We start from the raw sequence: 25,947 nt of genomic DNA, 5'->3' as shown, positions 1-25,947 counted from the left end.
TCCAAGACATTCTAGAAGTTCTGGTCTGAACACAGCTATGCAACCACAAAAAGGCCTACCTACAAGATTAAGTATTTTAGGTAAGGAAAAGAATTTAACTTCGGTTGGACTTTACAACTCCGTCCATAAGTGTGGCTCAGTTCTCCCTTAGAGTATTTCCTTTCAGAGCATTAAGCTGCTTTGCTATTTACAGGAGCTAGAAAGCATTTTCCCCCAATCCTCCTCTTCTGTAGGCTGAAAAAATAATTCCTTCAACCTTTCTTTATGGGTTGCATTCTCCAACTCTCTAATCACTTTCACAAGCCTCCACCAGAGCCTCTACAGTTTTCCAGTCTCAAACTGGGAACCAAAACCAGACACTGTATACCCAGGTGTGGCTTTTGAAGTGCCAAGTACAGTGGAATAATCATGTCCCTTGACCTACTGGCTATGCTCTTGCTGATGCAAGCCCAGGACACTGTCTTTCTGCTGCACAGCACATTGCTGGCTCATGCTCAGTTCATTGCCCACCAGGACTTCCAGGTCCTTTTCAACAGAGCCATCCCCCAGCCAGTCAGACCCCAACATAAACTGTTGCTTGGAATTAATCCATTCCAATAGAAGGCCTTAACATCTGTTAAGCCTCATGACTTTCTTGTTGGCCCAATCATCCCACCTGTCAATGTCATAGAATCATAGAATCGTTTAGGTTGGAAAAGACCTTTAAGATCATCCAGTCCAACCATTAACCTACACTACCAAGTCTACTCTAAGCCAATCAAGGGTAGACTGGACTAAACCATGTCCCGAAGTGCCACATCTACCCGTTTTTTGAACAGTTCCAGGGATGGTGATTCCAACCACCTCTCTGGGCAGCCTGTTCCAATTCTTGACCACCCTTTCCATAAAGAAATTTTTCCTAATTTCCAACCTAAACCTCCCCTGGCACAGCTTAAGCCCATTTCCTCTCGTCCTATCACTAACTACTTGGGAGAAGAGACCAACACCCACCTCACTACAACCTCCTTTCAGGTAGTTGTAGAGAGCGATAAGGTCTCCCCTCAGCCTCCTCTTCTCCAGGCTAAACAACCCCAGTTCCCTCAGCCGCTCCTCATAAGGCCTGTGCTCCACACCCTTTACCAGCTTTGTTGCCCTTTTCTGAACACACTCCAGCACCTCAATGTCTTTCTTGTAGTGAGGGGCCCAAAACTGGACACAGGATCCCAGGTGCGGCCTCACCAGCACCGAGTACAGGGGGACAATCACCTCCCTGCTCCTGCTGGCCACACCATTCCTGATACAAGCCAGGATGCTGTTGGCCTTCTTGGCCACCTGCGCACACTGCTGGCTCATGTTAAGCCGTCTGTCTACCAATACCCCCAGGTCCTTTTCGGCCAGGCAGCTTTCCAGCCACTCTTCCCCAAGCCTGTAGCGTTGCATGGGGTTGTTGTGACCCAAGTGCAGGACCCGGCACTTGGCCTTGTTAAACCTCATACAGTTGGCCTCAGCCCATCAGTCCAGCCTGTCCAGGTCCCTCTGCAGGGCCTTCCTGCCCTCCAGCAGATCGACACTCCCACCCAGTTTGGGTGTCTCTATGGTGGCTCTTCATTCTGTGGTATCTATTTCTCCCAGTTTGATATCATTGTTAAACTTGATGACTATATACTCAACCCCATCATCCAGATCATTTATGAAGACTGAATAGTATTGGGCCCATATTGACCCTGAAGAGCTCACTCAGGTCTGGCTGCTAATAGCCTAACTCCAGAATTTAGGTGAATGTATAAACACCATCTAATTTCATAACTAGAATGCAGGCTGCAATCTAACCAAGGTCCCTCTGTGGAACCCAAAACATTTCCAGATGGAGCCAGGGACATTCAGTATGAAGAAACACATAATAATGAGATATTGCTATGACAATAGGCCTACACAATTTTACAAACCTAAGCTTAGAAGCAATTAAATTTCACCATTAAGCAGAAGCTTTCACCTGTTCTTCAAACAGCTACCATCAACTAACAAATATCAAGTATTTACTCAACAGAAATAGTTAAGAAATAAAATTCAGAGTTCTAAATCTTCTAAATTTAACTTTCTACAAAGTAAACTGCAACTCTTAAAGCAATGCATTGTTTTGCTGTTTTTGCAGATGTGAATTACCCACTTGGACATCAAGCTTGCCCTAGTGATAAAGGCAGATTAAGTTCCTTGCTTGACTACAAAAGATGTTAATAGTGAGATGATTATGCAAGTAAGCCTCCCATCACCAGTGGAGGGAAAAAGCCACGTTGGTGCTTCAAGACATCAATATACAGAATAATGAACAGAAAGATGAGTCAACTCATGTGATGTGTCACAGGTCTGAACAGAAGCTGTATGAGCTCAGTTTCAAGCTGTATTTCACTTCAGGCTGATGTAGGTTCAAGGCTGCCCTGAACAAAGTTTTTAACACTTGCACTAACCCAGGGGATTAAGTTATTCATAGACTATTGTTTTGGGCATCTGCAACTCAACAAGCAAGCAAGGTAAAGATAGCACAGGAAAACCAAAGCTGTACACTAAAGCCTAGAGAGGGTGCAGTCCTGAAACAAATTATTGGTTCAAAGTTTGGAACATTAATAAAAAGAGATCAGAAGAACCTTTAAAGTAGTGATGACAAGTTGATTTATATAAATGAATTTTGATAAAACAAGTAATTACGTCTTGACATATTTACACCACTGAAACAACAGTTTCCAGGACTTATTTTTAGACAACCTTTGCCTAGAAGTGTTAAGTCAGATAAGAGGCACTGCACTGAAGAGTAAAAAGAGTCATCCAAATGTAACATGCAATTACAGCATACATGGTTGTTTCTTCCACATAGGTTCTTCAAAATGAACTGGATCTAGTACTAAACACTAACTGTTCGGGCTGGTATCCAATAATACTTGCTGCAAGGTTAGGTCTTTGAATTCTCAGGCTGCTGTCTCTGCTGTTACTTGAATGCCTGATCAGCTTCATTGAAACCCCATTTTACAGTAGGAAAAAGAATAAATCTAAGTTCATAGTTAAAACAACTTATTTTAAAGAAGATTCCACACTTGAATCCCCACACGTGATCCATATAAGATATTACACCCTATCAGTTAGCTTAAGGGCTGGAAAGCCAAACCCTGAGAGCTCACTACCTAGAGTAAGTACAAACTAGAGGCATCATCCATGAGCAGCTGTCTCATTCGGATTTGAGAGTCTGCCCACAGGCAATACAGATAATCTCTCTGGATGGATGAAGTTCATGTTTATACTTCATAGATTTCTTGAAGTAGATGGCCTTCTACTCTAAAGGAGAAGAGAAAAAACCAGAACTTAAGCAAAGCAACAGAAAACCCAGCTTACCTATCCTATAAAAAGAACAGCCTAAACAAAGCTAAGACTTCTTCCTTTATTTGTTATTCACAGAAGCAGTAGCTAGGCCTGACACAGGAATTTGCAAAGAAATCTGTCATCCATAAAGCAGGAGCCTGTAACTCACATGAAAGCAACAATTAGTTCAATACCATTTATGCAGTATCAGTAGGCATTGAAGAACAGCAAGAAGCATACTCTAGCTGTTCTCTCAGCATGCCATTGAACCCAAATATACTCTGTACTCCAGACAGAGCACTACAATACCTCAGAGATTACATGAGCATTGCTTCCAGTTTGCTTAATCTTCACTTCTGTCTCCCTTTCCTTCCCATCCTGTTGCAGCAGATCCAGCTATTCTCCTGTCATTCCACAGTGAGGATTTAGAAGGAAGAGTTGCTGTTCTGATCCTTTTGTCTCTTGTGACTCAGCACTTACAACATTTTAGACTTGCCAAATTCACATAGCCCATGGCTAGATAAGGGCATAGTAGCTATATCAGTTTCTTATTAGTTGCCCAGTATGTTAATAGTCACTCATAGGCAAAAGACAGAAAAGAAGTGAAGTTGAGACAAGTTGTAAAATCACATTTTACCGAAGTTGCAGCAAGCAACTATGTCAGGGATAAACCCTTGGGTATTAAAAAGATCCAGAAAGGTTTCCCACTGGGAACCATAACTGTTAGCTTAACATTTTTCAATTGCACAAGCTACCAAGGAGTTCCACTGAAAAGGGTGTATTAAGGTGGGAACACCTAATAATCAGCCAGATCAGCCATAAGCACACAGATCAGTCATGAGGAACACAAAAAAACCCACCACTTGAAATTAATATAGCAAATGCCTTTAAGAAAGAGTTAAATGAGTTAAAGCTAACTTTGAACACCTACTCCAAAAAGCCTGAAGCCATGAGTCATTATAGTTTAACTAGAAGTTGATTATGTTTCACTTGCTACATCTGATATGTCCAGCTAATAAAGTATGGTCTAATGATTAACTTGTGGCCCAAATAGGATAATCTCTCCTTGTTAGAGATCAAACAGAACAGGTACATTGTTTCTGATCAGTTTGGTACACAACAAGCACTACCATAACTGAAGGTAGTTTACCAACTTTTTCTGGTTAAAGGTGTTTTTAGGAATTAAACTTGTGATTTCAAGAGATTATCAATAAGTACTTGTGTAGCATAGCACAAAGACTCCCCACTCCATTTATTTTTAGAGGTCCATATATCAAGCAGATATGGCTTTTAAGTGCTATCACTGAGGTGTTTTAAAAGGTGTACATATAATCTTGTGCAAAACTAGAAATTAATACTGACAAACATTTCTTGCATAGCACTGCCCTCTAGTGAAGTCACATGAAACAGCCAAATAAAAAAGAGAACTACTATTATATCACTGTATAAAAGGCATAAGTAGTAGAGAAAGAAGAGACCTTATTTCTCTCTAGAACTACCTGAAAGGAGGTTGTAGTGAGGTGGGTGTTGGTCTCTTCTCCCAAGTAACTAGCAACAGGACAAGAGGAAATTGCCTCAAGTTGCATGAGGGGAGGTTTAGATTGATTATCAGGAAACATTTCTTCATGGAAAGAGTGGTCAAGCATTGGAACAGCGTGCCCAGAGAGGTGGTGGAGTCACCATCCCTGGAGGTGATCAGAAAACATGTAGACATGGCACTTTGAGACATGGTTTAGTAGTGTCGTGGTTTAGCCCCAGCCAGCAACTAAGCACCACGCAGCCGCTCGCTCACTCCCCCTACCCCAATGGGATGGGGGAGAGAATTGGAGGAGTAAGAGTGAGAAACACTCCTGGGTTGAGAGAAGAACAGTTTAAGAATTGAAATAAAGTAAAATAGTAATGATAACAACAACAATATAATAATAATAGTAATAATAATATACAAAGCAAGTGATGCACAATGCAATTGCTCACCACCCACTGACCAACACCCAGACAGTTCCCAAGCAGCGATCGCTGCTCCCTGGCCAACCCCCCCCAGTTTATATACTGAGCATGATGTCATATGGATTGGAATAGCCCTTTGGTCAGTTTGGATCAACTATTCTGGCTGTGCCCCCTCCCAGTTTCTTGTGTACCTGGCAGAGCATGGGAAGCTGAAAAGTCCTTGACTAGCATAAGCAGTACTCAGTAACAACTAAAAACATCAGTGTGTTATCAACATTCTTCTCCTACTAAATCCAAAACACAGCACTATGCCTGCTACTAGGAAGAAAGTTAACTCTATCCCAGACAAAACCAGGACAAGTAGTCATGGTGGTGTTGGGTTGATGGTTGGACTAGATGATCTTAGATATCTTTTCCAACCTTAATGATTCTATTCTAAGTGCTCACAACTTCAAATATACAAATATTCAAATTCCTATTTTCTTAAAACAACTTGTTTCAAGACTGAAAGTGTGACCATGAAAGACAAAATGTTCAATTCTACCAACTAGACCATGATCAAAAAAATGCATCTGTTCAAGTTAAAAAAAACCAGTTAAACTCTAGTTTAGGATACACAGTGCTTTAAAGAAATACAAGTCAAGTACAAGTTAGTTTGTTTTAATATGAATGTCCCACAAAACCCCTCCATTTGAAGAATAATATAGATGTATTCATAGCCTAATCAGCTTTTTATTTGAATTATGTTAAGCATGAGGGAAGTCACATTATGATACCTTTTATCCCTCATAGCAACTGATATAGTTCAGTTGCCTACAATGAATGCTACCTCATGTGGATACAGTGCGCCTTTGTCAGCATTGCTGAACTGATGGAGCAGGTAAGCCAGTCCAATTAAGTAGTCTCAAGTGTGGTGAACTTTCATATGTCACACCAATATAGGCAACACTTCTGAGCTCGGGTAAGAGGAACTAGGACTCCACCTTTCTTATCTGTGCACCTAGACTGCACAGTTTTCTTGAAAGGTAATCTGACTCTGCAAGTAATAGTCATCTACTTTCTCATATTAAAGAAATCTGTCTCCATCTCCAGCTATCTACACATACTACCATTCTAAAGATAAAAACTGGAATTCAGAAATCTTTTTTTCAGAACACCATTAAGCATGGCAAACAGTGACAGTGGTTCACACATCCTCCCTAAATTATGAAGGGTAAAGGAGAAAGCCTCTTAAATGCATCGGAAGATGGCAGACCATCTCATGGACAGTTGGTTGTTTTTTTGTTTGGGTTTTTTTTTTTTTAAAGCTCATGCCATACAGCTTGGAAAATCATTCAACATGTTAACTAGTAAAGTCTTAGTTCTTTCACAGATAGTTTTAGTACCCAATCTTCAGTTGCTATAAGAGCACATAGGTTTTGGAATAACAATGCTATAAAAAAAATCTCAAAGCATGGAATGGACTGACCAAACTGAACTGGTATGCTCAGTATGGCGTTTCTTGCACAATCTGTTGTATACAACATGAACAGTGCATTGGGTACTTGTTTATCCATTACTCTAACACTCACCACTACTGTATCTTGCTATACATTCACCTTCATTTTTCATATTAATGTTTTCTCTTCACCATACAGATTCAAAGATTGTCTCACTTATTTGTCAATGTTTAAGTGGACAAAACAATGTGGTCAAGGTTTGCAAGATGGAGAAACCAAGTATGACAGCCTCTACCCTACAGTTGTTCTACTAGGCATAGTTAACTTGTGCTTGCTAGACATATCATCTGTAAAAAAGTTAACTCTGACTCGGTTGTAATACTGAATATAACTATTTTGCCCAGTTGCCATCTTCTGTGTTGCTCCATCAGGCTTAAAAGAGCATTAACAACCAAAAGATTAACCTCCTTTCAAGCTGCAACCCTAAAAATCTCAAAGTACAAAACTATCATTGATCCAGCAGTTTAGTATCTACAGTTCTCCAAGAGTGTAGTAGGAATCAGACTGTTGAAACAAAGTACACTCAGATTGATTTGCTATTTTGGTTATTTACTGCTTCATGGAGAAGTGAACATAACCAAATAACTGTATTTCTTTTATACTTAAGAACTGATATTGAAGTGATTAAGTGGTAATGATGATGAATGCTACTAGCTTCTGGATTTCTCAGTAACTGTTTGGTGTCTACTTAAAAGAAAATAAGTAGTGAAGGAGTGTTTTTAAGGTTAGACAGATTATAAAAAGTTTTAAGCTTTTTGGCTGTTAATAAAAATAGTCAACTGCAAGAAAAGTAAATCATACAAATGGACAAAAATTAGGTGTGAAAAGGTTATTAAATTTGTCAGTAGACAAAGTGAGCTTTGTAACATGTCCTCTTTCAGGATGGAGGAAAAAGGATCACTTCACAATTTCATAAAAAAATCAAATAATGCCTATTAAATGGTTTGGAAAAATTACAGACCCAATTATAATAATCCTTCAAGGACATGCTAAATGAGATGCACAAGATCACTCAAAAATTAATCTGCCTATCATTCTGTGATTAATATGTTATTCTGCCTTGAATTCAAATAGCAATCTGGAGCTGACAAGTATTGTATTAATACCTAAGGCAATGTAAAACCACTTCAATGCAGAACACAATAATGAAAGAATAGATGCAAACTACATCATCTGTGAAACTGTTTCAAACAAAGCACTGCAGCCCTAATTTATCATTTTCTTGTTATATTCCACGTTTATGTACATGGAAAGCTGTAAGTATAAGTCATCAAGGTCATAGATTTGCAGAGCACCCGAGGATCACTTGTTCACATTTCTTACAAAACAATTGTAAATATAAGTGCCATACTTCACTACTATGCATTACATAACATCAAAAAAGTAGATGTTGTGTTATTAAAGCTTTAAAACAGAAAAGCAACTACCAATTCAAGATTATGTTGAGAATTGAGCCATACCAAAAAAGTTTAAACAATATTAATCATTTAAACATTGTATGTACTTGAGAAAAATCCCATCCACGTTTATGTTCTTCTCAGTAATAATAATGTTATCATGTGAACATTTGTAGACTTCATCTACACTTTCAATAAAACTACTATTCATTATTTCCCCTTAAAAAGATAAAAATTTAGAATGCACATCTTCCCTAGTTGCACCTTTCTCCCCCCTTCCCAGTCCTCCAAAGTCTCAATTAATGTCAAGAAAACACTATTCTTCAGTGTATTCAGCAAGAAAATGCAACACGAAGTGTGAACTTTAGTATTATATTCTAGAAGTCCATGCTAATAAGGATCAGCTCAAAGTTAGTCACAAAAAACATAACTCCAGCTTCTGCAGCTAAAAAATACTTTTAAATTTTTACATTCATTTGCAGAAGCATGCAAGTTTGCTTCTTGTACAACCAAATTTTTGAAGTTATAAAATGACAGAAAAGTAGTTTGTATTGCTTAGATTAAGAGTAAGTATTAAATCTTTGGGTTTCACCACCCCATCCCCACCCCCCGAACAGGAATATTCTCCCCTCCACTTACACAAGGAGCTTCTGAACATTGCCACCTATCAAACTATTTAAAAGTTATTACTATCCTCTGACATAGAATAGTCTTGCAAGAGTTAGTAGCTACTAAAATACAGAACTACCTACTTTTCTGAGGATATTGTATATTGTTTTTCAACATAGTGCCCACTGCACTTTTTTAAACATTAGTTGTACTGAGGTGAATAATAGTAAGAATCTCTAATAAATTTTCTCACAAAATAACAGCTGTGATGGAACAAAAAGTTCTCCCACATGAGTTAAATGAGGTTATAACAGTAAAAGCAGTATTGCAGAATTAAATTAATCTAATAAGAACCAATCTTACTGTCAATCACTAACCCCTCAAGCTTTTCATAGGCTAGAGCCAAGCTTAAACAGAGAAGACATCTCGCACCATGAGGTACAACACAATTAAGTGCCACCCATCAGTGCCACTACTAAATCCTGCAGGCCCACATAGCAGACAGACTGCAGAACCCCTGAGGTTGGAAGAGACCTCTGGAGGTCATCTGGTCCAACACCTGTGTGCTCAAGCAGGGTCACCTACAGCTGTTTGCCCAGGACCACATCCATGTCTCTTTTGAATATCTCCAAGGAGGGAGACATCACAATCTGAGCAACCTGTGCCAGTGATCGGTCACCCTCACAGTGAAAAAGTTTCCTGATGTCCAGAGGGAACCTCCTGTGTTTCAGTTTGTGCCCTTTGCCTCTGGTCCCATCACTGGGCACTGCTGAAAAAAAAGCCTGGCTCCACATTCTCTGCATTCTCCCTTCATGTATTTGTACATATTGATAAGATTTTCCCTGAGCCTTCTTCTCTAGGCTAACCAGTACTAGCTCTCAGCCTTTCCTCATAGAAAGAAAGTCCCTTAATCATCTTTGTGGCCCTTCACTGGGCCCCCCTCTTGTAGCTCCATAACTCTTGTACTGAGGAGCCCAGAACTGGACACAGTATTTCAGGTGTGGCCTCACTAGGGCTGAGTAGAGGGGAAGGATCACCTCCAACAACCTGCTGGCAATACTCCTCCTAATTCAGCCCAGGATACCATTAGCCTTCTTTGCAGCAAGAGTACACTGCTGACTTGTGGTTAACTTGGCATCCACCAGAACCCTGAGGGTCCTTCTCCTCAAAGCTGCTTTCCTGCTGGGTGGTCCCCTGCATATGTTGGTGCCTGGGTTTGTTCCTCCCCAGCTTTAGGACTTTGCACTTTCCCTTGCTGAACTTCATGAGGTTCCTGTCAGCCCATTTCTCCAGCCTGTCCAGGTCCCTCTGGATGGCAGCACAACCCTCTGGAGTATCAGCCACTCCTCCCAGTTTTGTGTCACCTGCAAGCTTGCTGATGGTACAACTCTGCCCCATCATCCTGATCATTAATGAAGATGAACAGGACTGGACCCAGTACTGACTGCTGGCATACACCACTAGCAACTAGCCTCCAGTTAGACTTCATGCCACTGATCACCATCTGCTGGGCCCAGCCATTCAGCCAGTTTTCAATCCACCTCACAGTCTACTCATCCAGCCCATTTCATAAGCATCTCTATGAGGATCTTGGAGACTCTCAATGTGGGCTAGGTTTAGCTTCCCAATGGCAATCTGGAAAATGCACATCACTGACAAGATATATTAGCATGTTATAACAGCATAGTAGTGTGTCAAGAGCTAAAGGCTGAAGTTGGAAGCATTACTCTGAAAACAGTTTAACTCCGAAAACAGTTTAGTTCAGAAGTATTCTTCAGAACACAACTTTAAAAGCTTCAAGAGTTAAGTGCTATGCATATCTGTCCATACACTTGCTTTCAGAATTTTGATTTACATTTTAAAAAAATGGTACTTTAGCAATATGAATAAGGTATAGAAACAGTACTCACCTAAACTGTTATACTCAATTTCAAACAAATCATGCTGTTAAAACAGTATTCTGCTTTACCACACATCTAATTGATTTCTTATTCTTTTGGTCCTAGCCTGTAAGTTTGCTACCCTCTGAAAAGATTTAAGTTTTTGGAAAATTTAGACAATTCAGTTAAGTGCCCACCTGCTAATAAAACAAGTACCTTAGGAAGAAAAACTGCTCATTGGAATGGCTATAGTAAAAAAACCAGAAACAAAGCTAATAGAAAAAAGTTTATAGGGCAAATGCAAGAGGCAGTTTGAGAATTTACTGTTACAGACTTTTTAATAATGTGAGAGACTTGTCAAATACAACTAGGATGTCTGCTCTAGCTTATCCTTATACACTATCTTCAAAATGTTTAGCCTCATGCTAGACACTTTTCATCTCCCTTTGCAATCAAGTGTTAGAGAAGCTCTGTTTTTCCTATAGAAGGCTAAAACTACTGAAAAAGTTCAGACTCAAGAACCACATAGCCCACAGACAGACACTGTTGCAGGTCCAGAGAAGCCATGGTTGCCACATTCTGCAGGACTGTCCCAAATGTCATCACATGGAAAACTAAACAGAACAAGGCAATTTATTTTCCACTTCAAGTGTGGAGTTCAGATTCACTTCTAAACACTCCTTTTAGTCCTCCTCAATCATCTTTCTTGCATCTCATTTTATTCTCATTTGAATGACATGGCATTAAGAACTGCTATAAAATATTTAATTTGCTCCTTTATTCAAATATTAGCTGTTGACTCCTGAAGATACTTCATAGCTAGCGTAAAACTTAAATTCAAATCTAATTCTTACAATAACTCTTGCTTTTAACCAAGAGCGTCTGCAAAACCACATACCATCTTCTATATTAAGTCATCACTGAAAGCAGTTTTGAGGAAGCCCTGGCCTTCCCTGGGAGAAGCAACTTTTACATTAACTCTCCTTAAGCTGGTAATTTCTATGTTAGTATCCTCCTAGTGATTTACTTTCAGGGATGAGATTCTTTCAGGTTCAATATTTATTACTAATTCCTTCCCAAATTCCTAACTAGTATTTCACAGAAATTGAGGCACTCAGGAATTTTTCATACCAAGTAAGTTTCATTTATTTAGCACCTTTGGCTTTAACAGTATATTTCATGCTACCCCATTCAGAAGCTGCAGAGAAGCTCACAACTCAACAGCAAAATTCTGCTTTTTTCCTCAAACTATGATAAAAGCTCTTCTCTGTATGTATCACTAGATCAAATTTAGTGAACTGATTTTGATGTTTGAAGCCATAGAAAGTGAAAGCCAGCCAGCTAATAAAATGACAACCACACTGAACTGTAGTGTTATCTACCTTTCTATCATACTCAGTAACACAATTCCTCAGTTGTTGGTAACTCTGGTCCAGCATGATGTTTCAATTTGTGTCGTCCCCCAACCACTTCCCCCCCAAAAAAGCCACACCAAATGTTACAATATTGTGTGGTCTGGTAAGTCGCCTGTTCTTTGTTGCATGAATAGCTGACCATGTACTTCAGAGTAATACATTAAATCAACCTGGGCCTTAAGAGAGGCCCAGAACACTGGATCAATGCTGATGGTACTCCTTAAAAAATAGATTTTAACTAGATTAGTCATTAGGGTAAATTTGTTAGTTCCATAATTTAAATGGTAGCCATTTACAATCTACAGAACACCATGCCCCTACATCCCTTAGAAGCAGGAGAGTATGCTTTCATAGAAAGCCTAGGAAGCACACACATGCAGAAGGGAGCTTTTGCTCTCAGTATCTACTCAAATCCAAGGCTGCCTGCGCCAAAGCCTCTTTTCCCCAACTTCTCACAGTATTGTATATTACCACAATGCAGAACTGCAATTTTAGAACACCCATAATCTAATTCTTCACACTGAAGACCACACAAAGCAGCACTGTTAACATATGTTTGACTAATTGTAGAATGGATAAATTGTACTCCAAACAACTTATATATAATGACTTGATTCATCTGTCTCATGGTACTCTTCCACCAATAACATTAAGATTAAATCAGTCAGTTGCAGTCAGTGCAGGCACAGCATCCCTATTTTCTTTTAGTATTTTGTGTTAAAGTAGTAGGCATTCAATGTAAAGCCATTCTTAAGTGATATGTTAGCAAATATTTTCACATCTAATTATCACAATACAACCTTCATTAGATATTCATTTAGAATAGACTTTTTTCTTTAGAGTAAAAAGGTGAATATGAGTATACAGAAGATCAGATACACCTGTTCTTAGCTTGCCTTTAACAATACAATTGCAAGAGTGGCAATGGAACAGATTGAGGATATTCAGAATACAGGGGAACATCAAAAATTCTGTTATGTCTGTACTACAAATCCTCAACTCTTAACTAGTAAAAACCAAAGATCTGAGGTCACCTCTGTTCAGAGACAAGGGAACTCAAACACCACATATTGTGTCCCCATCTATTCTCTCTACCCTTTTTTTCATCATCTGCTAAGCATTTGTGGAAAATTTTGAAGCAGGTGTCTTTGTTCTTGTGTTCACCCTTTTATAAAGGTATTTTTTGTGCTTAAAAAAATCTACCACTGATTATTAAACAGTGGTTTGATGACTAAGCACAAAGGCCTCCCACCTTTAGAAACTGGGACAAACAATTTGACAGGCATGCAGAAGGCTAGCTGAAAAATACAGGAGCCTAGCTACTTACTTGTCAGACATCTAAAGTCAGAGGCAAGTGTTACAGACAATGCCTCAGACTTGCCTGTGTACTAATGCCTTTGTATAAAAAAAAAATAACCACTAAGTAAGACAAGACTAATACAGCAAAAGAATCCACAACACAACGAAGTGGGGAGTTACCAAGCAAAAAACAGTTACTCCTTCCAGAATCATGCTTTTCCTCCTTCCAAGTCGACTGAGTGGAATAATCCAAACTGGTAGAGACTGAGAAGCTACACTCTGGGATAACCTCTCCCTGAGGCTTACAGAAGCATGACCACCCAGGAACTTTTCACTAGTGAAGTAACTTTTGTATCAAGTCATACCACTGGGGAAAAGCCCAGCCCACAATATAAACTGCAAAGCAGGTACATGGCATCTACATGCTGTCAAGGTCACACTTGCAATTCACTTTTCAGACCATGAGAACAGCACTGGTTATGCTGTCATGCTGGTGGAAATTGCTTACATATGGAAGCTCGACCACCATTGGCAGTGGGCAAACTGTTATGAAAGCACAAGAGAATAAAAAATATCTATTCCTGCTCCAACTTTGAGAACACAGACCTTAAAAGTGGTTTTCACTGTCCATGACATATTTGTACCTCAGTCCACCCACATACCCAAGCCAGCTCTCTGTTTCAGCATAAGAATCTACGATCGCCTGCAATGACAAAAAGCACTCATACCCAGAGATGGACAAACACCTCCTGTGCGAGCTCATCCCTAAAACTTCTGTGAAATAGCTCCTCCATTTCTCCCACCCTGCCTTACCACCTACTGTAAGACAGAAGGGATAGTGTCAGAAGTATCAAATACAGCAGTTAAAGTAAATAGTTATTCCATGCTCTAGGCATTTGCATGGGCACCTTGGTTGAAGTTCTCAAAGCAACAAATTAGCCTAAAAACTTAGCAATTAAAGCATTCAGAGACTATTTTAGTTCTCATGCTTGATTTTCACCTCATTTACCACACAGTATTTGTACAAGTTCCAAATACAGTAAAACTAAGGTAACAACACTGAGGACAGAGGTATTGTCTGTGTGGTTTCTCAGATAAAGACACAGCACACTGAAGTTATTGAACATTAAATCGAAGTCATATTTCCAGGTTCAGCTAGTTTTGAGGACAGAAGCATATTGTGATACTCAGCTGAATGGTGCCTACAACCAATCTGTGCTCAAAAATAAATAGGGAAGTAACATCGGAAGTAGGGAATATTAGCAATTAAAAAAACTTCCAAATGCTACTTTTAAAAACATTGTTTACATTTCAGTCAGCAATAAATTTGTCCAAAATAAAACAATATTGCATTTCAGATGCTTCAAGAGGTTTACTAACAGTTATAAAAACCATACTTGGGTAGCTGTTTAAAAATAAAAACAACACTGAGGGTATTCTCCCAGCTAATGAGTTTGCTCTTAATGTTAGTCTCACAGAGGTTAAAAAACACTACATGTTCAATTACAGTACTGCAGAGCACAAGAGATTAATCTTTCCTTCCATAATTAATGGAAATAAATTTAAAAGCTGACATATTATTACAGGCTAAGCAAAGGTCTGGATCTTTTTTGACCAGCACATGATCTAGATGTCAGCAATATAGCCTGAATGATTTAGTGACCCATGTCAATCAGAAAAGGCTTGAAGTAATAAAATTTATGATTTGAGTCAAGTTAAAGCACTTAGTCAATGGGGCTGAGAGCCATTCAGCTCACCTGAGACACCTACTAGCTGATCCACCAAATTGCTCTCCTCACTACAGCACAGTGCCTAATGACCACGAAGCTGTCAATGTTCTGACACTTACATCTAAGAACCTGTACTGAATTGCCTCCCATAGTCCTGCTGTAACTTACACCAGCTTAAGCCAGTAGTATAAAGAGACAGAAAATCATTAGCTATGCTTGTTACTCAATTTAGATTTGTTTAAGAGTCTAAAGGCAGTTATTTAGCAGGTACTTTACCCCCTTACCCAATTATGACTAAAACACTCTTCCCTTCCTTATATCCTTCCTCTTTGATAATTTTATCCATTTATCCTATACCCGACAACAAGCTACCACAAAGTATCTCCTTGGCTAGCAATGCTTCAAAATAACTTATTGCATGAGCTATTGTTACAGAGCCACTTCGAATTCACTAGCAAATCTACATAGGAACAACTTTACTATGTTAGAGCCAGGCTGCAATGGAAGAGAAAGTTATTTTAGCAAGGACATGAACTTAAAGATTGAAACCTATAAGGAAAACACTGACTTCCGAGAAGTTTTAAAGCTTTGTCTGCAGTTATCTTAAGCTTTAAAGCTCCATCTTTGTTGCAAAATTTTACCTTGATGACAAGTTAATACATGTAGCATTACAAACAGGCTGATTATTCAGTGACTGAAGAAATAGAACAGATTGGAAAAGCAAGTCATCACATGAACATCAAATGTTGGCCAAATTAACAAGTTAAAATGGTTCCTTTCCTTTGCACATAAAAGCAAGAGTCAAGTGGTTGAACTAACATAGCCTTACTCATATGATTTACCATCAGTTACAGAATGAACGCTTCCGAATCCTTCTAAGCTACAGAAGGAACTGCAGTAGTTTAGTCACATGCCTAGGACTAACAAGAATATTCTTGAGGCTTTAGAAAACAAGTCTATAAACAGTTTCAAACTCTATTTGCTTTTAACTTTTTAGCTGTTCTTGATTTAAGGCACATGTCACAGAAGATGCTGCAGATTCTTCATACACAAAACTGAATCCTGACATGCATAGATATTTACCCTTACTCAAATTCTAGAAGTACAGAACTATGAAGCAATGCTCTATTAAAGACATTGCTTTTTCATTTATTGAATGAAAAATAGCCTTTTACAAAGAGACAGTTACAATCAAGAACATTTTGCATGCTTCTTTACAAATCAAGTTATTCTGCCAGACTTTTCATTGTAAAGCTCTGTAGAGATAAACACATCAATGCAGAAAAGTTGTAGTAAAGGCCATGTTCAGTATTATAGAGTGACCAGACCAAGTCTAGGTTATGCCATAGTTCAATGAATAAAAAAAGCAGTACTTAGTTCTCCACTGCTGGATGGAGACAGAGGCTTAAAACAGGAGGAGCCACCGAATATGTTACAAGCCATAAGAAATAATGTGACCTTCCCTTGCAGAAACACACTGAAATTAAGTCTGATCTGTGCTCAAGTACTGAAACAGTGGTTCTTAAATTTGCAGTAAAAAAGTTATTTCTCTCATTCCAAGAACTTAGAAGCAGTGTTTCAAACTATGAAAATGCAGAGCTAGAAGACACTGTTGAAGCTATTTAGCAGGATGACAGTTTTCCTTACAGGTACAGCCCATGATAACTGCAAGTACCATGAACATAAAGAGCTGCAACATTCGCATAACAACTTACTGTGTAAGTGATAGCTGCCAACATTCCAATCACAGTCAAGGAACTAATGGAAAATGAAAGAGCAGTCAAGCCATCTGCAAAAAAAGAAAAGCCTGTTGAAAATTCTTACAGTAGATATAAGAACATTTCTTCCTGAATTGGTTTCCTGAAGATATTTAAGTTCATTAGCTTGAAGAAAAAAAGAAAAAGACATAGTTACCAGCCATAACAACTTAGATGAAAAATTCACCTAGCACAGCTTTTTGTCATCAGCAGATCCTTCTCCAATACTACAAGCAGCAGCACAGCCATCTCACCTTTGCTACAAGTTCACAGATGTTACACTCCAACAGTTGAATAGCCACTAATGAACTTGCTCCTATATCTGTCTAGTACCCCTTCAAGACTTACTTCTGGCCTCCATAGGGTGCTGTGATAACTTTCACAATTTGCACATGCATTCTGGATGGTTCATCTTTGGGTTTTTTTTGTTGTTATCTGATTTCTCATAATAAAGCACTGTCCAGAGAATCAGGCAAGCATGGATCCTTCAAACACCCAAACAAGCCAGACTGCAGGCCTCAGCTTCACTCAGACCATGTACATCCAGATGCACAAACTGGAAAAAGGTCAAGAGACTAAGTAGTTACTATCCCTTTTCATTTCTAGAGTGATAGTAAGACTACAATAGAAAAGCTTTATCAATCTCATCCCCAAAGGCAAACTCCCTGAATCCTCCTATGTAATTTTTCACAACAGCTCTGTCCCTAACCTCACCATACAGGATACAACATGGCAAGCCTTTTTGGATAAGTAGTAGCACAGAAACTTAATTTCTATAATAGCTACTATAAGCAATCAATTTCATGTTTGTACCCAGTCATAGCAACTGAGCTACTATATAGCATTCTCCCCAACATCCTCCTCTCTAGTTAATTGAAGAATTCAGAGCACAATAACTTTTATTTCTACTTGCACAGAATTATTAGCCAGCTTGCATTCATTAGCTGTTTTCCCTTCTTTTTTCCTTAATATAGCATCAAGCATTCACAAACTGAGAAATCCTGTCATAGTTACCCTCTATGAGGAGCCACATCTTTCTTCTGACCAACCCTACAAGCCTCCTTGTAAGAATGCCAAAAACTAATAGAATAGAACAACCAAATCCAACTTCACAGGTCAAATCTTTCCTTTACTATTTTTGCTAGATAATACCAAACAACTGTCCCAAAGCTAACAGCAATATGTTCATAAGTTTCAAATACTACAGCTATGTTTAGGCCTGAAGAAAAAAACCCAGCACTATTCCCCCTTTAGTACTTGTGAAAGTTTTACCTATGTTCTGAAGTTTAAGAGGAAAAAACCCACACATAAGTGACCCCTATTTCTAATGTATCACACAACATACTTCAACACCATATTTGATGATCCTCCTGTACATGTATTTGAAACACACATTTAATATCCATTTTAAGTTTGAACTATGTTCAATGGAACATTAAGAAACTAACTGGCTGAAAAATTGATAATTGTATACCAGAAGTATATTATCAGGCTCTGCCTCAGTGGATGAGTTTGCATTCCTTTTATAATCCCACTAGAAACTGAATAGACGTAGAACAAACATCCAAAATTAAGATCTTTGTATTTCTTGGGTTAACTGCAGAAAGACAAAGGAAAAGGGTAAGTTAATATAAAAACAGGACAACAGGTACAAGTAAAGACAACAGGCAAGAATTTTGTCCTCATTTCTCCAGCTTCTGGAACACAAAAGAACCTTTTGCAACAATACTGACTGGGGATTTGCTGACCATGGAGTAGCTCTACAAAACCCGGGGGGGTGGGGGTGGGTCTTGGCAGACAGCCAACTGAAGATAAGCCAGCAGTGTGCCCTGGCAGCATAGGAGTCCAACAGCATCCTGGGCTGTATCAACAGGAGCATGCCCATCTATTAGGGAAGGGGACTACATAGGGGGTACTGCAACCAGTTTTGAGACACTCACTACAGGCAAGATTGATAAATTGGAGCAAGTTAAGGGGAGAGCTAAGTTGGTCAGATTGGAGTATGTGCTATGCAGAGAAGATGAGGGAGCCAGGCTCATTCAGCCTGGAACAGAGATAGCTTTGGAGACACCTAATACAGCCTGCCTGTTTATCAAAGAGGTGGAGCCCAGGCTCTTCAGTGGTGCATAGTAGTTGAGTGTGAGACAATGGGTAACACTGTGTATACCCACACTGGATAAGAGGAGAAATTTTTTTTCACCATAAGATGAAAGAGTCTCCATCCTTACGGTTTTCAAGAGCTAACTGATAAAGCCCTGAGCAACCTGCTCTGACCTTACAGCTTCCTTCTTTGTGCTGGAGACTGGACTAGATGACCTGAGGTCTTTTCAGTCTGAACTATCCTATGAAATTAAGTCACAAGAGAATACTGGTAGAGTCTGAAATCAAAGTCAGACTTCTACATCCCAATCCAGCATCTTAAAGATTAAGCCTTCCTAGAAATAAACATTAGCTACACTACACTTTCATAGCAAGGACAGGTACAGAGCTGAATATTTGACAGCCACATCAAGGCAGCCTAGAAAAATTAGCTTGCAACTCAGCTCAACCACTGTCACTACCTGTATAAACAGTTTAAGAAGCATTTTATTCTACGCTGTCAGTTAGAATCTTTGTGAAGCAAGAGAAACACAGACAAGCAGACAGCCAAAATTATAAAAAAGCTGTGGACTTGTCCTCCCTATTTCCTATGCTTGCAAGCACAGCTTACAGCACAGTGCATATTATGATGAAAGACTCTACAAGTATGTCAGAGGCAACAAGAAGGGCTTCAAGTACGTAAGTGGCAAGAGGAAGACCAGGCAAAACGTGGGCCTGCTGCTGAGGCAGGGGCGCTGGTGAAACAGGACATGGTAAAGTCTGAGGTACTGAATGCCTTGTTTGCCTCAGTCTTTACTAGCAAGACCAGACTTCAGGAAAACCAGGCCTGAGAGACCAGAGGAAAAGGTTGGAAGATGTACCCTTGGTGGAAGAGGATCAGATTAGAGAATACTAAAGCAAACTGGACATACAAGGTTGATGGGCCCTGAAGGGATACACCAAGTGCTGACAGAGCTAGCAAATGTCATTGCAGGGAACTTTTAGTCAGTACAAAACTCCTAGAATAATGCAGAATACGACTTGAGCCAGGCTTGTAACATTATATTCTAAAACATTCAGACAGAAGCCAATACTCTGATACATAGTAAGAATGAGGCACAAATATTACAGTACTTACACATTTAGATTAATGTTTGTTAGAGAACTTTTAGTTACCATTTTTCTGGATACATTTGGAAAGTGACATCAAGTCTGTCTTAGCTTACTTATGAAATACTTTGTTCACACCTTTGCTCTGAAAACACACCCTGGCTAAATACATGAACTGCATAAGCTAAAGGTTAAATACAATTTCATGGAGTTTGGCCTTCACAATAGTTCTTTATAGCCCTAGCATAAAGTTAACAAATGCAAACAAACAATTTTAGAAGAGGTCAATACTAGGAGAACAAAAGGGGAAAAAAGCATAACACCCATAGAATTCTCCTGTCTAAATAGACAAAGCCACTTATGAAATAGTCTCATTCTTACAGTGAACAGCAGTATCACGTTTAATTAGGTAAGCACTTGAAAACTGTCATACAAGATACACACTCACCATACTGAAACCCACTGATTTTAGGTTATCCAGGTAACATTTAAGCTATGTTAAGTGAAGACTCCATGGAAAAAAAGTACCTTCCCCTCCCCACCACTAATACCATAAGACACAACACTGGAATCCTTGCTGTCAAAAGGTGACTGCACTGAAAGCAGCCAGTGTCTCCTCTCTGTACTTTAAAGATGGTTCTGATTTTTTTTTTGTCCGAGCAGAAAGAGAACAATCTTATTGCAAAGATTTAGTGCAGGTGAGCAGTTAGAGTTGAGTTAGAAAACCGTCACCAAGAAAGTTAGTTTTCTTGTTCAGTCAATGATGAGTATGCCAAAATAAGTTAGTAGCAAGTTATGCAAAGCTCAGAACAAATCTCAAACTTACGACTACTTCCAAATTCTTCAAACAGGAGCTTAACTTTCTCCCACTCTGTGGAATTCTTCTTGTTGGGAATATCCAAAGGAACAAAAGCACTGTAACAAAGCAAAAAAGTCGTCTCACTTACCCTAATCAGTCAAATATCAAAAGAATTGCCAAACTAAGAAAAACAGAAACTCATTTATTCCTGAAGAAAAATTGTATGACAGGTTTAAAAAATTCTGAAGGCAAAGTTTTATTTTATTCACATTCCCCTCAACTGCTGCATTTAGATCAGCAGAGTATGTGTGTGAGCGCATGCAGAGTCAGGTCTGAGGTCAATGAACAAGTGATTTTCTGTTTACCAGTCCTAACAGAGGTAAGATCCTACACTCAAGCATCATTAAAAGATATAATCATCTGATTTACTATCCTGGTTTGACTCACATGCAGAGGAGCAAAGAGACTTTAAACATCAACTGAGACACATTCTTATAATCCACACTTCCGGAAGCTAGAATAAACCAAGTATGATTCCCACAGCAAGCATTAATTTAAGTTTAAAGGGACATGTTTATCTTCCATTATTACAACTGAAATAACACAACATCTGCTGCATTCCATTCCTTGTTCTGTAGTTGGCCCAGAGAACTGAACTGGAGAGAAGTTCATTAAATATTTTTTACCTTCCAATAAGCAAAGACTAGCAAAGAGTGCTTCCTACTGTCAGTCTCCTCATCTAAAGTCCAATAATGAGTAACTCTTCAGCATCTCTTGGAGGGAAACTTTTTAGGTGAAGAATGCAAGAACCCAAACCAAAGTCCATAAAGAACACTCACAAGTATCTTTTGGTCTTTTGTAAGAAAGAGTACATAATTAGATCTCTGCTTCAAGTCCCAATAAACAAATGAGTAACAAATATACATCTTCTAGGAATATGTCTCAAACTTCAGGTACAGAACATAAGCATGTGTTTCAAAGGTTAGTGCTAAATGAACTGTGTGCACATATAATCATCACATCAGAACCAAACTGGTATTCTGCAAAGTTAAAGTTTTTAGAATTAAAGTGTTTGATTTTTAGCTTCTTGAATGTGCAAGAGGTAGATTAAGTCTAGCATTTACTTAAGTTGATGCATGCTTGATTTTTGTTTTGTATCCGCCTCTAATAGCAATCATTTCTGTAAAATAGCATCCAGGCAAAAACCAAGACACAGGTATTAAAGTCAAGCAATATTTCCACTTACAAGAGATAGCAACACAAATAACTGCAGGTTTATTTGGTAAGAAGGGTTAAAATAGGAGACTCTGGGAAACAAAGTGAGCTCAAGTCCTTTTATTTTAGCATCAGTATGAATTTGCTATCTGTGGACCATATGCAGGGAACAAATGAGATGGAAAAATATCTTAGGATATTTACAGTTTGCTTGTCTCCCCCCCCAAGCAGCAGGGTTAATTTTTTTCCTGAGACTACCTACAACCAGCATGTCAAAGGACACTAATCAGAGCAGAAGCCACAGTACTCATTATACACACTTTTCAGTTAGTACTCAGGAAAATCTTGACTGAAGGAGATGGACATGTGATTCTGCTCCTGCTCAAGTTCCATGGACCAAGAGCCTCAGAAAGGAACAGAGGAGCTATAATTTCACACACTAGTCCCAAGCAAGCAGCAATCTTATTTCCCCTCCTGAGCAGGGTCCCTCAACTAGTAGCAAACTAGCCAGAAGGCTAACTAGCCCACTTGAACAGACTATTGGCCTCTACCTTAACAGGCTAGAAGAACAAGACCGAGTTAGCATGCCTAGGCATCTACTGACCTGCATCCAGTCCACACTCACAAAAAAAAACCAGTCCATCCATTGCACCAGCACAGCACACAGAAGTTTAGGCCTATTTTTCATGCACGCCAAGCAAGAAGAAATTTGACAAGTCTTGGCCGTTTTGCTATGTTGACTAAATGGTCAACATAGCCTGAGGGCCATTGTAGCCATCAGAATGAGAAGTTTCCATGCTAAATAACTCCATTCACCTGTCATCACTGTGATGCAATACAAGTCAGTCCCTTGACAGCAAGTGAATAGAGTACAAGTTCCAGTGCAGGGTTTTACAGGTGTGGCTGAGAATTTAGTTAACACAAGCAAACAGAGCTGCTCAACTGCTATGTGATGTCTTATACTTGGAATTCTGGACACAAATGAAATTAACTGCAGTAATTTTAATAGAAGCAAACTGTTGTGCTGTTTGAAACACATCCTGTGTATATTATGAATAAGATCTAGATCAATATCTAGGCTGCAGAACAAGGAAAGTAAAACAAGCAGTTTAAAACTACTAACCTTTGGCAGGGCTAATAACACATAGGTATAGATGGGTCAAGTTTGATCCTTAAATCAAAGAGTGCCATTAACTGTCATCCTTAAGAAAATTTCTAGCATACTATGATCTCTAAAGGTCCCTTCCAACTCAATGCATTCTATGGTTCTATGAAATTTAAACTCATTTCCTTAAAGTGAGTTCTGCTACAATATAATTTGCATAATTGTTTATAGGCTAATAGACATATATTGATAGCTTTTTAAAAGCTAATGGATCTAGAAAATTTAAAAGGTAACCAGTTTAATTCCAAACACTGACAGTAAGGGAAACATTACTTTTAGAACCAAACATTCATTAGCCTCAAAAGCAAATATTTTAGTTCAAACCAGACTGCTGTATAAGGGTTTCTTAATATAGATTGCAGTATCTCAAGCCCCTTGGCACCAGCACATGACATTGAGAGTAAATAAGCTATATTCAAGGAAAGAAGATAATTTCTAAGAAGGGAAAGGCTTTACAAGTAAATATTAGTCCCAAGTATCCCAGTATAAATTTGTCCTATACTTTGCTTTTAATGATACTCTGCATCAAGTTATTTGTGTGCAGAGCATTTAAGTGCTATTACAGACATGCACATTTTTGCCACAGCAGACAGACAAGAGTAAGAGGTATAAATACTACTCCTGCTAACAATTTAGACAATGGAATCCTGCTCATTGAGCTGTGTTACCAACTTAGAAAAACCCTCCAAGATCATCTGGCACAGAAGAGATATTATGTTTCCCAAAATAGTCACACAGATCTCTAATGGAGCAAGGTAAACATCCAGGTAAGAATAAGAGATTCTTAAACTTCAAGCTTAATCCAGCTTTTATGGTTTCTTTGAGGACTGCTGACCAGGAAAGAGGTAGGGACTTGTTGTGTAGACCTATCTTTAAAGGAACCAAGATATTTATTGACCTGTTTTATTTATACAGAATACTTGCTAAATCAATCAGAACAGAGATTGTCTTGACATGAGACTAGTCATGTAAGCACAAGAAGATAGACTATTTGCTAGGCACTTAACAGGAAATAGTCCAACCCCTCTTGCTCTTGTAACCTGTGTGCATGAGTACTCTAGCCCATTAAGCCTAGCCCCCTAAAATTAAATGCAGTACATAAAATTCCAGTCTGTTTTAATGTTGGTCTGATTCTGACCACCAGTGAGAAAATCTACTGCTACTGCAAGGTACAGGTAGTACTGCAAGACTGGTCTTCACTACCACATTCAGTTGAGCCCCGCATGTAGAAGCTTCAGCTCCAACACTTTTATCTCTCTATCATGCTGGGACTTCTCAGGCTGCTCTTTGCCCTTGCTGTGCAGACAGCTGACTAACTCCAAGACAGATAACTTCTCCATAACAAGCATGTACATAAATACTGAGACACCCAGTATTTTTTTTATATATATATTACTATACTAGAACCAAAGTTCACATTTTTCTTCAGCACAGTCACCTCATTTGCTTCCTAAACTGAGCTGTTCAGTCTTGTAGTTTCCCTTAAAGGGGACAGAAGAATTATATTCTTCTGCAGCAGTATCTTAAGTAGCAAGAGTGCTTTTCCATTCTGAGGGCATTAGGATGATGCTACTATTTAATCATTACCATCTTAAAAGAAAGCAAGCAACCTCATACATATAATAGCAGAAAAATTGTTCCAGTTAGAACCCCAAAATACTAAAATCCCTATCAGTACCTCAAGGAGTCCTGCCTCCCTACAGAAGATACTCCAGCTGTTTAGATCAGTGGGTTTCAAGTCTGGACCTATGGAGAAGCACTGTTCAGTAACTAACTTAGCCCCAGGCCAAGTACTACAGCTGTCTGGTTTGCAAGTCAATCTCACTGTCATATGGCAAAGTATCACAGGGGATCATGGAAGCTGCTGTAATTTACAAGTTGTGAAGACTTTAAAGAACAAGCCTAAGAGCACAGAGGACAGTTAGGAAGTCAAGAACCAAGTTCATCTTACTGGAAGAGAGGAATAAACATGCTTACAGCTACTGAGGATTCAGCTGACACCTGCTAGAGATACTGCAAAATTTTCTAAACTTGATATATTATATAGTACATATAGGTATGTCTATGATGTGAGCCAACAGTCAGAGAAACAGCTTTTATTAAAGCTTTAGTAATATTTCCAGACCACAATTAAGCTAACTCAAACTCCTTTAGTCTATCATAATAGCAAATATGTTACTTTTAATTGAAAGGACAACAGACTTCTAGGAAGTGTACCCAAAGTGTTTATCAAAACTAAAACAGTATTCCAATAAGGTAGTATACAGCTAGAAGCATTAATTTCACTCTAGTTTTACTTCACACTCCAGTACTTTGATATGGATCATTTTAGCATACATTTTGTAAATTTTATCAACTTTATTGCTGCAGTCAAAATGCTAGAAAGCTTATGACACAGCATACATTAGAAACATCCAATATTGGTGTGCATGTCATGCTTAATGGTGATCTCAAATTGAATTTGCAATATTGCTTGCAGTTTCAGAATAACAGCACTTGCTGCAAATGAATTACCCACTTCAGTCATGTCTGCCTTTCAAACAAATGCCAGCAAAACCTTTATCATACAAGGCACAACTATGTCAAGTATAACCCCACACTATACTTATGTCCTTCACAGACACTTCAATTTAGCAAAGTATACACATATAACATACTCATATTCCTAAAAGCTGTTTTGGGACATCCATGAAAGCTTTTGATAGAGGCAGAAAACAGG

General features: G+C 38.8%; 1 protein-coding gene across 1 annotated transcript in view; it reads right to left on the bottom strand.

Annotated features, from left to right (window-relative positions):
• The window catches only part of LMBRD1 (LMBR1 domain containing 1), a 90,636-nt gene that overhangs the window by 40,645 nt on the left and 24,044 nt on the right, over positions 1-25,947 (bottom strand). The window contains exons 6-7 of the mRNA XM_075707284.1: positions 20,876-20,964; positions 16,819-16,892 (exon numbers count right to left, since the gene is read on the bottom strand). Of these exons, the coding sequence (XP_075563399.1) occupies positions 16,819-16,892; positions 20,876-20,964 (163 nt within the window). The remainder of the gene's footprint in view (positions 1-16,818; positions 16,893-20,875; positions 20,965-25,947) is intronic.

This window comes from Pelecanus crispus, chromosome 3 (assembly GCF_030463565.1).
Source record: "Pelecanus crispus isolate bPelCri1 chromosome 3, bPelCri1.pri, whole genome shotgun sequence".
In the NCBI taxonomy this organism is placed as follows: Eukaryota; Metazoa; Chordata; class Aves; order Pelecaniformes; family Pelecanidae; genus Pelecanus; species Pelecanus crispus.
This window is presented reverse-complemented; position numbering and strand designations above follow the sequence as displayed.